Raw genomic sequence first — 15,090 nt, 5'->3', positions numbered from 1 at the left:
GCGGGCTCTAGAGCGCAGGCTCAGTAGTTGTGGCGCATGGGCTTAGTTGCTCCACAGCATGTGGGATCTTCCTGGACCAGGGCTTGAACCTGTGTCCCCTGCATTGGCAGGCGGATTCTTAACCACTGTGCCACCAGGGAAGCCCAACAATGCCATTCTAACAGGCATGAGGTGATACTCCTTTGTGGTTGTAAATTTTTAAAAATTATTTTTTAGAACAAGTTTAGGTTTATAGAAAAATTAAGCAGGAAATAGAGCGAGTTCCATATACCTCCTTCTCCCTAACAGTTTCTCCTATTATTAATATCTTGCATTCGTCTGGTACATCTGTTACAACTGATGAACCAATATCGATCTGTTATTGTTAACTAATGTCCATAGCTGAAACTGGTGTTCACCCTTTGTGTTGTACAGGTCTACTGATTTTGCCAAATGCATAATGCCATGTATCCACCATTACAGCATCATACTGAATTGTTGCCCTGCCCTAAGCATCTCCTATGCTCTGCCTATTCATCCCTCTGCCCCCCCAATCCCGACTCCTAATATTTTTTACTGTCTCTATAGTTTTACCTTTGCCACAGGTGTCATATAGTTGGAATCACATAGTATGTAGCCTTTTCAGACTGATTTATTTCACTTAGCACTTATGCGTTTAAGGTTCCTCTGTTTCTTTATATGGCTTGATAGCTCATTTCTTTTAATTGTGGAATAATTTTCCATTCTATATAGCTATCACAGTTTGTTTTTCTATTCATCTATGACATCTTGGTTGCTTCCAGATTTTGGCAATTATCAGTAAAGCTGCTAAAATAGTTGTGTGCAGGTGTTTGTGTAGACAAGTTTCCAAAGCATTTGGAGCATAATTTCTGAATCATATGGCAAGACTACATTTTGCTTTGTAAGACACTGCCAAACTGCCTTCCAAAGTGGCTGCACCAGTTTGCACTGCCACCAGCAGTGAATGAAGTTTCCTGCTGTCCACACCCTCACCGTCATTTGGTGTGGTCAGTGTCCCAGATTTTGACCATTTTAAGAGGCATGCAATGAAATTTGTTTTAATTTGCAATTCTTGAGTGACATGTGATGTTGAGCATCTTCTCATATGCTTATTTGCCACCTGTGTATTTTCTTTGGTGAGGTGTCTGTTCACATCTTTTGCCCATTTTTTTAATTGGATAATTCATTTTCTGATGAGTTTTAAGAGTTCTTTGTTTAATTTGGATAGCCGTCCATTATCAGATGTGTCTTTTGCAAATAATTTCTACTAGTCTGTGGCTGACTTGTCTTCTCATTCTCTTAACAAGATCTTTCACAAAGCAGAAGTTTTTAATTCAAATGAAGTTCAAGTTATCACTTTTCTTTCGTCATCTTGATTTTGGTGTTGTATCTAAAAGTCATTACTAAACTAAAGGTCATCCACCTTTTCTCCTGTGTTACCTTCTAGGAGTTTTAGAGATTTGCATTTTATGTTTAGGTCTGTGATATAATTTTTGTGAAGCATGTAAGATCTGTGTCCAGATTATTTTTTGCATGTGGATGTCCAGTTGTTCCAGCATGATTTGTTGAAAAACTATCCTTTCTCCACTGTCGCACCTTTGCTCCTTCATCAAAGACCAGTTGTCTATATTTGTGTGGGCCAGTTTCTGGGTTCTCTATTCTATTCCTTTGATCTATTTGTTTATTCTTTAACCATCACCACATGTCTTGATTACTGTAGCTTTACACTAAGACTTAAGTTGGGTCTTGTCAGTCCTCTGACTTTACTCTTCCTCAATAGTGTGTTGGCTATTCTGGGTCTTTTGCCTTCCCATATAAACTTTAGAATCAGTTTGCCAATATCCCCAAAATAACTTTCTGGGATTCTGATTCAGATTGCATTGAATCTACAATTTGAAAGAATTCAACATCTTTACAACATTGAGGCTTCCTACACATGAACGCAAAGTCTCTGCCATTTATTTAGTTCATTAATTTCATTCATAAGAATTTCTTAGTTTTCCTCATATAGATCTTGTACATTTTGTTGGATAAATACTTAGGTATAAATCTATTTTGGGGGTCCTAATTTAAATGGTGTTGTCCTTCTAATTTCAAATTCCTCCTGTTCATTATTGGCGTATGGGGAAGTTATCAGCTTTTGTATATTATGCAGTTATACAAGGTTACAGGACAGAAGCTTAATAAGCCCAGTTTTTTTTTTAATTGATTCTGTTGGATTTTCTTCATTAATTGTTTCCATTGCAATCTGCATACTTTTATTGCCTTCTCATTGCTCATTACTATAATCCCTCTTAGGATTTACAGTATGATGTTGAAAAGGAGTGATGTTGGGGGGACATCCTTGCCTTGTACCTGGTCTTCACAGAAAAGCTTCGAGTTTCTCACCATCAAGTATGATGCTAGCTGTAGGGGGTTTATGGCTGTTTTTTATCAAGTTGAGAACGTTGCCCTCCATTCCTAGTTTGCCAAGTTTTTTTTTTTTTTTTTTTTTAAATCATGAATGAGTGTTAGATTTTGCCAAATGCTTTTTCTGCATCCATCAATTTTTCTTCTTTAGCCTGTTGATATAATGGATTACACTGACCAGTTTTCAAGTATTGAACTGGCCTTGCCTATCTGAGATAAATCCCACTTGGTCTGGGTATATAATTTTTTACATGCAGTGTAGGATTCAATTGGCCAGTATTTTGTTTAGAATGTTTGCTTCTATGTTCTGTGCTTTTAGTTTTTGGTAACATTTTTGTCTGGTTTATGGTAATGCTGACTTCAGAGAATGAGTTAGGAAGTGGTCTCTCTGCTTTTATTCTCTGGAACAGTTTAGAAAATTGACATCATTTCCTCCTTAAGTGTTTGGTGGAACGTTGACCATTGACCAGTGAAACCACCTAGGCCTAGTGTCTGTTTTGGAAGGTTTAATTATTGGTTCCATTTCTTTAACACATACAGGTCTATTCAGATGATCTATTCCTCCTTGTAGGAGTTTTGGTAGTACCTTTTAAAGCATTACTCCATTTCATGTAAGCTATCAACTTTGTGGGCTTGGAGTTGTTCATAATATTCCTTTATTATCCCTTCAATGTCCATATGATCAGTCATGATAACCCCCATTTCATTTCTGACATCAGCAATTTGTGTCTTCTGACTCTTGTTCCTGTTAGCCTGGCCAAACAGATATCAATTTTATTGATCTTTTCAAAGAACAAGCTTTTGGCTTTGTTGATTTTCTCTATTGTTTTCTTGCCTTCAATTTCATTGATTTCTGCTCTTTTATTATCTCTTTTCTTCTGCTTTTTTAGGTTTATATTGGTCTTTTTTCCCTTTTGTTTCCTAAGCTGGAAGCTTATTGATTTTAGATCTTTCTTTAATATATGCATTCAAGGCTGTAAATTTCCCTCAAAGCACTGCTTTTGCTGCATCCTACAATTTTTGATAGTTTGTATTTCCATTTTCATTTAGTTCAAAAGACTTTAAAGTTTCTCTTGAGACTTCTACTTTGACCCATGTGTTATTGAGAAGTACATCGTTTAACCTTCAAGGATTTGGGGACTTCCGAGCTATCTTTCTGTTACTGACTTCTACTTTAACTCTATTGTGGTCTGACAGCGAATTTTGTATGATTCCTACTCTTTTAAATTTGCTAAGGTGTGTTTTATGTCCCAGAATGTGATCTATACTGGTGAATGTTTCATGTGAGCTTGAGAAGAATATATATTCTGCTCTTGTTACATGAGCTCTTCTATAAATGTCAATTAGGTCTAGTTGATTGAAGGTGCTGTTCAGTGCCACTATATCTTTACTTTCCATAGTTTTCCCTTTTCTTCATGTGTCAGTATAAACCCTATCTTCCCAATGATAAGAGATCCACCAACAGTTCCCTCCTTTCAAACTTCACACTGACTTATCATATGAATTAACAAAGTTAACATCTTTATTACCACCATCGACCCTCAAGAATTGTTCTATTTTACTTCACTAGTATGCAGAAATTTATCATTAGTGATATTCTGTATGGAATAGTGATATAAAGAGTTTATCTGAACAGTAAGGATTCCTTGAATCTAAAAAACATAGTAAACATAACAACTCACTGCAATTCCTATGTCTTTAGAAAGAATTTTAGATCGTTGTCCAGAAAATTCTGCATTGCCATGGATAATCCCAAGACTAAATTTCTCCACTTCACTTCCCCTGGCCCCCCACCCCTCAGTATACACCTCACCTTTCACAGGTGGCTCCGTCACAGATTCCTGATGTCACTTCATATGGGTCATTTCTAAGGAATTAAAAACACACGATCAAACTCCAAATGACTTCATAGAGTTAATTAGTTACAAGTAGCCTTCAATTTTTAAACTGGTTGGACCCTAAAAATCTACATGGAAGTTACTTATTTGGCAATCAGTATTTCAATTTTCCCAAGAAATAGGGCTTTATTAGTTGTAATGAAGACCTTACGCCTGTCCAAGGAGACTGACAAACCCAGAAAAGTACAATTCTTGATTTCTAAACCTAACTCTCATGTGTAACTGCACTGAGGTCGCATTTACTTCAAAATTCAACTTCAGCCTGTAGATCTACAAATTTCCAGCCCCTTCTAACTTCCTGATTATCCTTCCCTCCCCTGCAGCCCTACTTTTCTTGTACTGTGTACTCCTTTGCTGTTCCTCAGTTTGGTTCAAAGAACAACAAGCCCGACGCAGGGGCTCTCTCCAATATGATGGTGGGTTTACAGTTGGGACACCAGCTTTAGATGGTAGCAGAGCTCTGGAGGGTGAGGGCCAGAGCCGAGATGGAGCAGGGCTGCTCTCTTCTGCCCCATCCTTCCTCCTTTCCTGGCCCATGCTAGCAGAGACACACACAGACATTCTGACAGTTTCCTAAGAGTTCTGGCTACTAGTTAGTAAAGGTCACAAAGAGACTATGAGTAAGGATTCTCCCACTTATGACCTCTTCTTTTTTCCATCTAGACCCCAAAAGAAAGTTACCTATAGAAGCTTCCAGTCTCTCATGGAAAGAGACCTCCCTTTGCGGTCAGTGCTCCCGATACCTTTCACCACCCATATCAGTCAACTCACCCCTTTTCAACGTCGTCAGAGGCATCCATAACTAAAGAGGCATCCATAACTCTGCCAAAGAGTAAAAATCATACAAAAAATACGTCAGACAGTTTGGAAGGCAATTAGTTTCTTTTTCCCAATAGAATTTCAAGACATGAAAAGTAAAATCATGAATATGGGAAAAACCTAAACAAACCGTTTGAGTACAGCACTGGGCTCTCTGAGACAGCCTCTGGGCTGTGTGTGTGTTTGTGAATCCACTGGAGAGCGAGGGAAAGAAGCAAAGGAGACGTAGCATTCATTATTAAACCTCCTTTCTCCTTCCCCATTTTGCCAACCATGCACACACTCTGGAATCAATTTGGGAAACACGAAAGAGCCGAGAGTATAGGGACGAGGAGGTGGATGAAGGGTTACAGGAAAAAAAAAAAAAAAACCAAAATGCCAGAACAACGAATATTCCAACGCCAAGGACTAGTCACTGGTCATCATTCAGTAGAGAGGAAACAGGTAGGTAGATCAAGGGCGGCCTATATAATATTTTAAACTTTTTTTCTCAACTAGAAGTAGAGCATGTTTAGAATGATTCCTTGTTATTTTTCTCTGAATTTATTTCAAAGATATTTGGTTATATTATCCAAAACCAAGACTCCCCACCACCAAATCACTGGCTTGGATAATTTAGTCTCTCTACAACTCAATTTCCTCAGCTGTAAAATAAGACACATAAAAATGCACTTTGCATCCGTCAACCTCATAAGATCATGCTGAATATTCACCATTTCACAAATATTATTGGTTTTTAGGCGGCCTGCCATTCTCAGAGTAATTCCCTGGGAAATCTTGGGTTCCTATCCAAGATGAGAAATAGCCTTCCTCCCAAAACTATAAAAGACGAATGGAAGTATGGATTCCAAGAAATAACACAAAACTGGAAGACTCTAAAGAGTCGACCCTTAACTGGTGGACAGACTGAGGAAAAGGGCTGCCCAGGGCAGCCTGGAGGGGCTCAGTGGGAGGGGAAATTTTAAGTTCGGTTCCTGCCTTTCCCTTGAGTTGCTTGGAGACATTAAGTGCCTCTTCAGTAGAACCCAGTAGCAACTACCCAGATGTAGTTAGGATAAAGTTAGGGTAGGATCAGGTTAGCTGATGAAAACAGGAAAGGGCTGAAGAGCGATCCTTGGGCCTTCACTCATCCACGCCCCATCTCCAAAGCCCCAGGTGACAACCTAGGGTGACTGTCTCCCCCAATGCTGCCTTGCCCAGGAGCTGAAAGGCGACATACCCTGATCAGAGGATTTGCCTGGTCACAGTGTTTCATGGTTCCTGAGACTCTCTGTGCCCAGGCTCATCACCTCCACTCATGTTAAACTTACTGAGGAAAACACACCCTGGATCTTAGCTTTCAACAAGAGTGACATTATAATATGTCATCCAAGCCAGGATACGTTTGAAAGTGACGAGAATGCGCTGTTGGGCTTCCCCGGTGGCACAGTGGTTGAGAGTCCGCCTGCTGATGCAGGGGACACGGGTTCGTGCCCCGGTCCGGGAAGATCCCACATGCCGCTGAGCGGCTGGGCCCGTGAGCCGTGGCCGCTGAGCCTGCGCGTCCGGAGCCTGTGCTCCGCAACGGGAGAGGCCACAACAGTGAGAGGCCCGCGTACCGCAAAAAAAAAAAAAAAAAGAATGCGCTATTAATAATTATGCTGAGACGGTCCCCAACCTTCAGCTCTTTCCTAATACAAGTTACCAGACAGAGGGGCCAATGGGCACAAGGAATGTGAACTCACAAGTCAAAATAGATACCTGAGGAGTACGACTCCTGAAAAATACAACAAACTGAACATCATATACCATCTGAAGCAGAACCATTGCAACACAATGACTAAGATATTTTTTCTAATTAAAAAAACATTTTTAGTGGAGTAGAGTTGCTTTACAATATTGTGTTAGTTTCTACTGTACAGCAAAGTGAATCAGCTATATGTATACATATAGCCCCTCTTTTTTGGATTTCCTTCTCATTTAGGTCACCACAGAGCACTGAGTAGAGTCCCCAGGGCTATACAGTAGGTTCTTGTTAGTTATCTTCTTTACACAGAGTATCAAGAGTATATATATGTCAATTAAATCTCCCAATTCATCCCACCCCCGCTTTCCCCCTTGGTATCCATACATTTGTTCTCTACATCTGTGTCTCTATTTCTGCTTTGTAATAAGATTATCTACACCAATTTTTTCAGATTCCACATGTATGTGTTAACATACAATATTTGTTTTTCTCCTTCTGACTTACTTCAATCTGTATGACAGTCTCTAGGTCCATCTATGTCTCTACAAATGACCCAATTTCGATCCTTTTCATGGCTGAGTAATATTCCACTGCATATATGTTCCTCACCTTCTTTACCCATTCCTCTGCTGATGGACATTTAGGTTGCTTCCATATCCTGGCTATTATAAAGAGTGCTGCAATGAATATTGGGGCACATATGTCTTTTTGAATTATGGTTTTCTCTGGGTGTATGCCCCGTAGTGGAATTGCTAGGTCATATGGTAGTTCCATTTTTAGTTTCTTAAGGAATCTCCATACTGTTCTCCATAGTGGCTGTATCAATTTACATTCCCACCAACAGTGCAAGAGGGTTCCCTTTTCTCCACACCCTCTCCAGCATTGTTTGTAGATTTTTTGGTGATGGCCATTCTGACCTGTGTGATACCTCGGTGTGGTTTTGATTTGCATTTCTCTTAAAAAAAAAAAAAAAAAGAATGCGCTATTAATAATTATGCTGAGACGGTCCCCAACCTTCAGCTCTTTCCTAATACAAGTTACCAGACAGAGGGGCCAATGGGCACAAGGAATGTGAACTCACAAGTCAAAATAGATACCTGAGGAGTACGACTCCTGAAAAATACAACAAACTGAACATCATATACCATCTGAAGCAGAACCATTGCAACACAATGACTAAGATATTTTTTCTAATTAAAAAAACATTTTTAGTGGAGTAGAGTTGCTTTACAATATTGTGTTAGTTTCTACTGTACAGCAAAGTGAATCAGCTATATGTATACATATAGCCCCTCTTTTTTGGATTTCCTTCTCATTTAGGTCACCACAGAGCACTGAGTAGAGTCCCCAGGGCTATACAGTAGGTTCTTGTTAGTTATCTTCTTTACACAGAGTATCAAGAGTATATATATGTCAATTAAATCTCCCAATTCATCCCACCCCCGCTTTCCCCCTTGGTATCCATACATTTGTTCTCTACATCTGTGTCTCTATTTCTGCTTTGTAATAAGATTATCTACACCAATTTTTTCAGATTCCACATGTATGTGTTAACATACAATATTTGTTTTTCTCCTTCTGACTTACTTCAATCTGTATGACAGTCTCTAGGTCCATCTATGTCTCTACAAATGACCCAATTTCGATCCTTTTCATGGCTGAGTAATATTCCACTGCATATATGTTCCTCACCTTCTTTACCCATTCCTCTGCTGATGGACATTTAGGTTGCTTCCATATCCTGGCTATTATAAAGAGTGCTGCAATGAATATTGGGGCACATATGTCTTTTTGAATTATGGTTTTCTCTGGGTGTATGCCCCGTAGTGGAATTGCTAGGTCATATGGTAGTTCCATTTTTAGTTTCTTAAGGAATCTCCATACTGTTCTCCATAGTGGCTGTATCAATTTACATTCCCACCAACAGTGCAAGAGGGTTCCCTTTTCTCCACACCCTCTCCAGCATTGTTTGTAGATTTTTTGGTGATGGCCATTCTGACCTGTGTGATACCTCGGTGTGGTTTTGATTTGCATTTCTCTAATAATTAGTGACGCTGAGCAGCTTTTCATGTGCCTCTTGGCCATCTGTATGTCTTCTTTATAGAAACGTTGATTCCTAACTAATCACTGAACCAAAAGTAAACAAAATGACTCCCTCTTGCGAGAACACCAGAATCACAGCTAACTGCTGAACAATCATCCACAGGAAGACACTGGAACTCACCAAAAAAGATACCTCACATCCAAAGACAAAGGAGAAGCCACAGTGAGACAGTAGGAGGGGTGCAATCACAGTAAAATCAAATCCCATAACTGCTGGGTGGGTGACTCACAGACTGGAGAACACTTATACCACAGAAGTCCACCCACTGCAGTGAAGCTTCTGAGCCCCAAGTGAGGCTTCCCAACCTGTGGGTCCAGCAACAGGAGGAGGAATTCCTAGAGAATCAGACTTTGAAGGCTAGTGGGATTTGATTGCAGGACCTCAACAGGACTGGGGGAAACAGAGACTCCACTCTTGGAGGGCACACACAAGGTAGTGTGCGCATCAGGACCCAGGGGAAGGAGCAGTAACCCCTGGGAAGACTGAACCAGACCTACGTGCTAGTGTTGGAGGGTCTCCTGCAGACGTGGGGGGTGGCTGTGGCTCACCGTGGGGACAAGGACACTGGCAGGAGAAGTTCTGGGAATCACTCCTTAGCATGAGCCCTCCTGGAGCCCACCATTAGCCCCACCAAAGAGCCTGTAGCTTACAGTGCTGGATCGCCTCAGGCCAAACAATCAACAGGGAGGAAACTCAGCCCCACCCATCAGCAGACAAGCAAAGTAAAGTTTTACTGAGCTCCACCCACCACCAGTCCCTCCCATTAGGAAGCCTGCACAAGCCTCTTAGATAGCCTCATCCACTGGAAGGCAGACAGCAGAAGCAAGAAGAACTACAGTCCTGCAGCCTAGGGAATGAAAACCACGTTCACAGAAAGATAGACAAAATGAAAAGGCAGAGGGCTATGTACCAGATGAAGGAACAAGATAAAACCCCAGAAAAACAACTAAATTAAGTGGAGATGGGCAACCTTCCAGAAAAAGAATTCAGAGTAGTGATAGTGAAGATGATCCAGGACCTCGGAAAAAGAATGGAGGCAAAGATCGAGAAGATGCAAGAAATGTTTAACAAAGACCTAGAAGAATTAAAGAAAAATCAAACAGAGATGAACAAAACATCTGTATGTCTTCTTTAGAGAAATGTCTGTTTAGATCTTCTGCCCATTTTTGGATTGGGTTGTTTTTGATATTGAGCTGCATGAGTTGCTTGTATATTTTGGAGATTAATCCTTTGTTTTTTGCTTCATTTGCAAGTATTTTCTCCCATTCTGAGGGCTGTCTTTTTGTTCTGTTTATAGTTTTCTTTGATGTGCAAAAGCTTTTAAGTTTCATTAGGTCCCATTTGTTTATTTTGTTTTTACGCTCATTACTTTAGGAGGTGGGTCAAAAAGGATCTTGCTATGATTTATGTCAAAGTGTGTTCTTCCTATGTTTTTCTCTAAGAGTTTTAAGTGCCTGGCCTTACGTTTAGGTCTTTAATCCATTTTGAGGGTTTGTGTATGGTGTTAGGGAGTGTTCTAATTTCATTCTTTTACATGTAGCTGTCCAGTTTTCCCAGCACCACTTGTTGAAGAGGCTGTCTTTTCTCCATTGTATATTCTAGCCCCCTTTGTCATAGATAAGGTGACCATATGTGCGTGGGTTTATCTCTGGGCTTTCTATCCTGTTCCATTGATCTATATTTCTATTTTTGTGTCAGTACCATACTGTCTTGATTACTGTAGTAAGATTTTTAAATACACATGAGAAGCACACTTAATGATACATGAGAAGATGTTAGTAACATGAAATGAGAATAAGAAACCATAAGGAAAAAACCCAAGAGGAAATCTTAAGCTTAAAAGTATAATTGTTGAAATAAAGAATCCATTCATGGGATAAAGAGTAGTTTGGGTACATGTGGAAAGCAAATTAGAGTTGGAAGATGAGATTGAGAAACTCTCCCAGAAAATAGTAGAAAAGAATAGAGAGGGCTTCCCTGGTGGCGCAGTGGTTAAGAATCCGCCTGTCAATGCAGGGGACACGGGTTGAGCCCTGGTCCAGGAATATCCCACATGCTGCAGAGCAACTAAGCCTGTGTGCCACAACTACTGAGCCTGCACTCTAGAGCCCACAAGCCACAACTACTGAAGCCCACGTGCCTAGAGCCTGTGCTCTGCAACAAGAGAAGCCACCGAAATAAGCCCACACACCGCAACAAAGAGTAGCCCCTGGTCGCCACAACAAAGAAAGCCCGCGTGCAGCAACGAAGACCCAACACAGCCAAAAATAAATTTATTTAAAAAAAAAAAAGAATATAGAGGGCGAACATACAAAGGAAAAGCCAATTGATATGGAGCATAAAATCATATCTAACATCTGGATTCACAAGAGGGAAGAGATATGGGAACACGTATAACTAATTCACTTCGTTATAAAGCAGAAACTAACACACCACTGTAAAGCAATTATACTCCAATAAAAAAAATCTGGATTATAGACATCTGAGAATAAATGAGAAAAAAATGGAAAAGAAAAAGCTGAAAAAAATAAGGATAAAATTTCCAATATTAAAGAAATATCACAAAGTGATCTTTCACCTTACAAACATTTAAATGGTCTTTACTAAGGGCCAGGCATTGTGCTAATGCTTCACAAATACTACTTCAGTTGGTCCTCATTACATTCCTCGAGATAGTTACTATTATTTATTTTCACCAGTTCACAGATCTTGAATATTTTTGTATTTCTAATATCCATCATGCCGACTTGTAAACCACTAATCTCACTAATAAAAATGCATTTGTGATCTTCACTGTGGTAATTAGCAACATTTCAGGTGTTGACGGAGATGTGACAACTGAAGCCCTTGTAGTGGCCGTCCCTAGAAAGTGGTCACCACCCATGGACAGAATATCCTCCATTAGGGCAACCGGCCACTGCTAAAGGACAAGTTTAAAGGGACCATGACTGTCACATGCATACTATTACTGACATACTGCCTAACCTGTAGTATTTAAGGAAATTACAGGCATAAAACAAGGGCTTTAAATTTGGAGTTTGCTAATTCATTTGCATACAGCTTACATTTATTATGAAAGAAGGTACACGTGTATTCCCTCCATTCTGTTAACCAAGGCTGAGAATTATGCTTAAAATTCAGTAAATTTGAATCTTATCACTTACTTATTTCTTTGAGGCATGAACCAGGCACATAAAGAACTCTTCTTTAATCTCTGCATGGTTTGTTTTGTTCTTGAATTTAATCTACAATTAATCTAAGAAAAGGAAAAGCATGTATGCATTATATATTCGATACGTTTAAAACACATATGATGTCCCCCCAGTTAGAAAGTCACACATCTGGATCAGCATTTCCAAAGTCTTGACTCCACAAACATAAAATGTGCAATTTTATCAATCCTGTGAAACATGCATTTTAGCTTAAGAAAGAGAAAAACATTTCTTGTGTTCAATAAAATTCAAGTTTAGCTCAAGCACAGGACTCTTTAAAGATTACCCACTTGCCAGACAGGACCCAGGAAGTGAAACAAAACCCACTGCAAACCAATTTTACATCATCATAGTGACTTAGGATATTTCCATCCTGAAGTATTCTCTGCAGAATACATGAAAGAACCGGGAAAGCTCAGAGATGTGACCCTCAGCATTTCATAGAGCAGATTTCATGGATGAAAACTGGAAGTCACTGGACAGTAACACAGTGCCAAGTAGATTGCCAACGTAACAAGCAGTAATACTACGTCCACGTGAGACAGGCAGAAATGTGCCACCAGCCCCTAAATTCCGGGCAAGGAGAGAAATTTGAAAAGAAATAGAAAACAAATTTTTTTTTTTTCAAAAACAGACCAATATGGGCATAAATGTTGATTCTGAGTTTTGGGCTTGGGGCCCAGCCACCTGTGAATCCCATACCTTCGAGGCATACCAGCTCATGGGAGTAGGAAGTGGGAGTAGGAAGCGCAAAGCTCAGAGGTACCGCCTGTGTTCCAGGGGCGAGGTGGACCCGAGAGCCAGGGCGGCCACGGCACAGCCGGGTTCTTGGGCCCCCTCCCTGCAATCCCTGGACCCACTTATCTGCAGGCAAGGCTGCTTTAACAAGGGCAGAGGCGCTGCCTCTCGGAAGGGGCTGCGGGGCAGTGGGGCGCATTTTGTGACTCGGGTACAGCCTTTCCTAAGCGGGAGCAAACTTTCCTCAAGATCCTGACAGCCGTTTTCTCTCCCGCTGCCTTTCAGGATAATGCCTTTTCCTTCTTTCTTTTCCATTCTTTATTTTTAATTTCCCCAAATCAAGCCCGTTAAGTGAAATCTCGGCCCAGGTCCTGGCCAGCCACAAAGTTACCGCTAGTTGGTCCTACATCGGCCTAGTGCCCCCTCCCCCTCCATGTCCCACGTCCCCATGCCCTGATGGTGACGGGGCTCTGCAGGATCAGCCGGAGGGGAGAGGAGCGTTAATTAGGGCTCCCCACAGCTGAGCACAAGGCAAACCTTCCTGTCTACGGGGTCCGAAGACCCCCTTCCGGTCCCTTCTCCCCCTCCTTCCTCCTCCCCACACCCTCCAGCTGTCCCTCTAAAACGTTATACTCTTCTCACTCTGTGAGGGTGAAAGGGCAACATGAGCGACATAAACGGCAGAGGATGGGATGGGACGGGACGTCCTTGGCCAGAGGCCTCCACCCTAGGTCTTTACCTGGTGCTGCTAACAAGCCAACACTAGAATAAGAACTCCGTGTCCATAGCAACACTAAACAACAGATTCCAGGTGGTCCCGAGATGTACCAGAGTGGGGAATACAATGAACTTGGTTCCAGGCTGCAAGGACTTAAAAACAGACGCTGATAAGGGGAGGAGGAAGGGTAAGCTGTGGCACGGACATAGATACACCACCAAACGTAAAATAGCTAGCTAGTGGGAAGCAGCCGCATAGCACAGGGAGATCAGCTCGGTGCTTTGTGACCACCTAGAGGGGTGGGATAGGGAGGGTGGGAGGGAGGTAGATGCAAGAGGGAGGAGATATGGGAACATATGTATAACTGATTCACTTTGTTATAAAGCAGAAACTAACACACCACTGTAAAGCAATTATACTCCAATAAACAGGTAAAAAATAATTAAAACAAAAAAAAGACGCTGTTCTCCTTAAGGACAGGGGTGGGGTATGAAGACCAAAGAGCCCAGGATAATCATCTCAGGGCAGACTGTCTCCCCTGTTACTTTTTCTTTTGCATCTAATGGAGGGGATGCTTGTTACATATTTTGATTCTAAAAAAGGTTACATTGAGCTTTTGGCTTCCCCTATAGGCTGGAGAGAATGACCAGAGGGCTGAATATTTTCTGGCTAATATTAACTTTAAGTAAAATAAGCAAGGTTGATACAGGAATGAGGAGGAAACAAAATCATTTTACTCAAGGTATCAATTCATAGGATTGAGAAGAAACAATCAAGTATTAGTTGTAAATTAATAAGCATTCATTTTGGGCTTCCCTGGTGGCGCAGTGGTTGAGAGTCCGCCTGCCGATGCAGGGGACACGGGTTCGTGCCCCGGTCCGGGAAGATCCCACATGCCGCGGAGCGGCTGGGCCCGTGAGCCATGGCCGCTAAGCCTGCGCCTCCGGAGCCTGTGCTCCGCAACGGGAGAGGCCGCAACAGTGAGAGACCCACGTACCGCAAAAAAAAATAATAAATTAAACCTACTGAGGATCCCGAGACTAAACCCTTAATTTCTTCTATTCTCTGAGCTAAAGCTGAACTTTGAGCCATAGTCACAGATTTTCCCCAAAGTAACCGAAGAGCCTCACAGATTTGCTGAGGAATTTCATATTGATACTCAACTTATCAGCCTACTTTCTCTGACTTGTATCAGCTAGTCCATATGCTGGTCGGCAAAGGCCAGTCCCAACACTGAATAAAGACTGCTAATTGGGAAAATCCTGAAAGGTACCTAAAAATACAACTGGAAAAGCGTTACCGAATCAGGTTTGTTTGCCCAACACGCAGCAAGCCAAATGCTGAGACGCCGAAGTTTGCAGCAGCGAAGGGGTTTATTCACAAGGCAGCCAAGCAGGAAGACAAGAGAACAAGTCTGAAAACCACCTCCGCAAAAGCCTGGGAGCTAGGGGTATTTATAGGCTAAA

The 15,090-nt window shown here is 41.3% G+C and overlaps 1 protein-coding gene across 1 annotated transcript in view; it reads right to left on the bottom strand.

The window, feature by feature from the left end:
- Positions 1-12,176, bottom strand: part of LOC112406592 (phosphatidylinositol 3,4,5-trisphosphate 3-phosphatase TPTE2-like) — an 80,053-nt gene extending 67,877 nt beyond the window's left edge. Inside the window, exons 1-3 of the mRNA XM_024755495.1 lie at positions 12,121-12,176; positions 5,079-5,129; positions 4,223-4,276 (exon numbers count right to left, since the gene is read on the bottom strand). Of these exons, the coding sequence (XP_024611263.1) occupies positions 4,223-4,276; positions 5,079-5,129; positions 12,121-12,176 (161 nt within the window). The remainder of the gene's footprint in view (positions 1-4,222; positions 4,277-5,078; positions 5,130-12,120) is intronic.
- Positions 12,177-15,090: the final 2,914 nt, after the last annotated feature.

Source organism: Neophocaena asiaeorientalis, unplaced genomic scaffold (genome assembly GCF_003031525.2).
Source record: "Neophocaena asiaeorientalis asiaeorientalis breed wild unplaced genomic scaffold, Neophocaena_asiaeorientalis_V1.1 scaffold59, whole genome shotgun sequence".
Taxonomy (NCBI): domain Eukaryota; kingdom Metazoa; phylum Chordata; class Mammalia; order Artiodactyla; family Phocoenidae; genus Neophocaena; species Neophocaena asiaeorientalis.
This window is presented reverse-complemented; position numbering and strand designations above follow the sequence as displayed.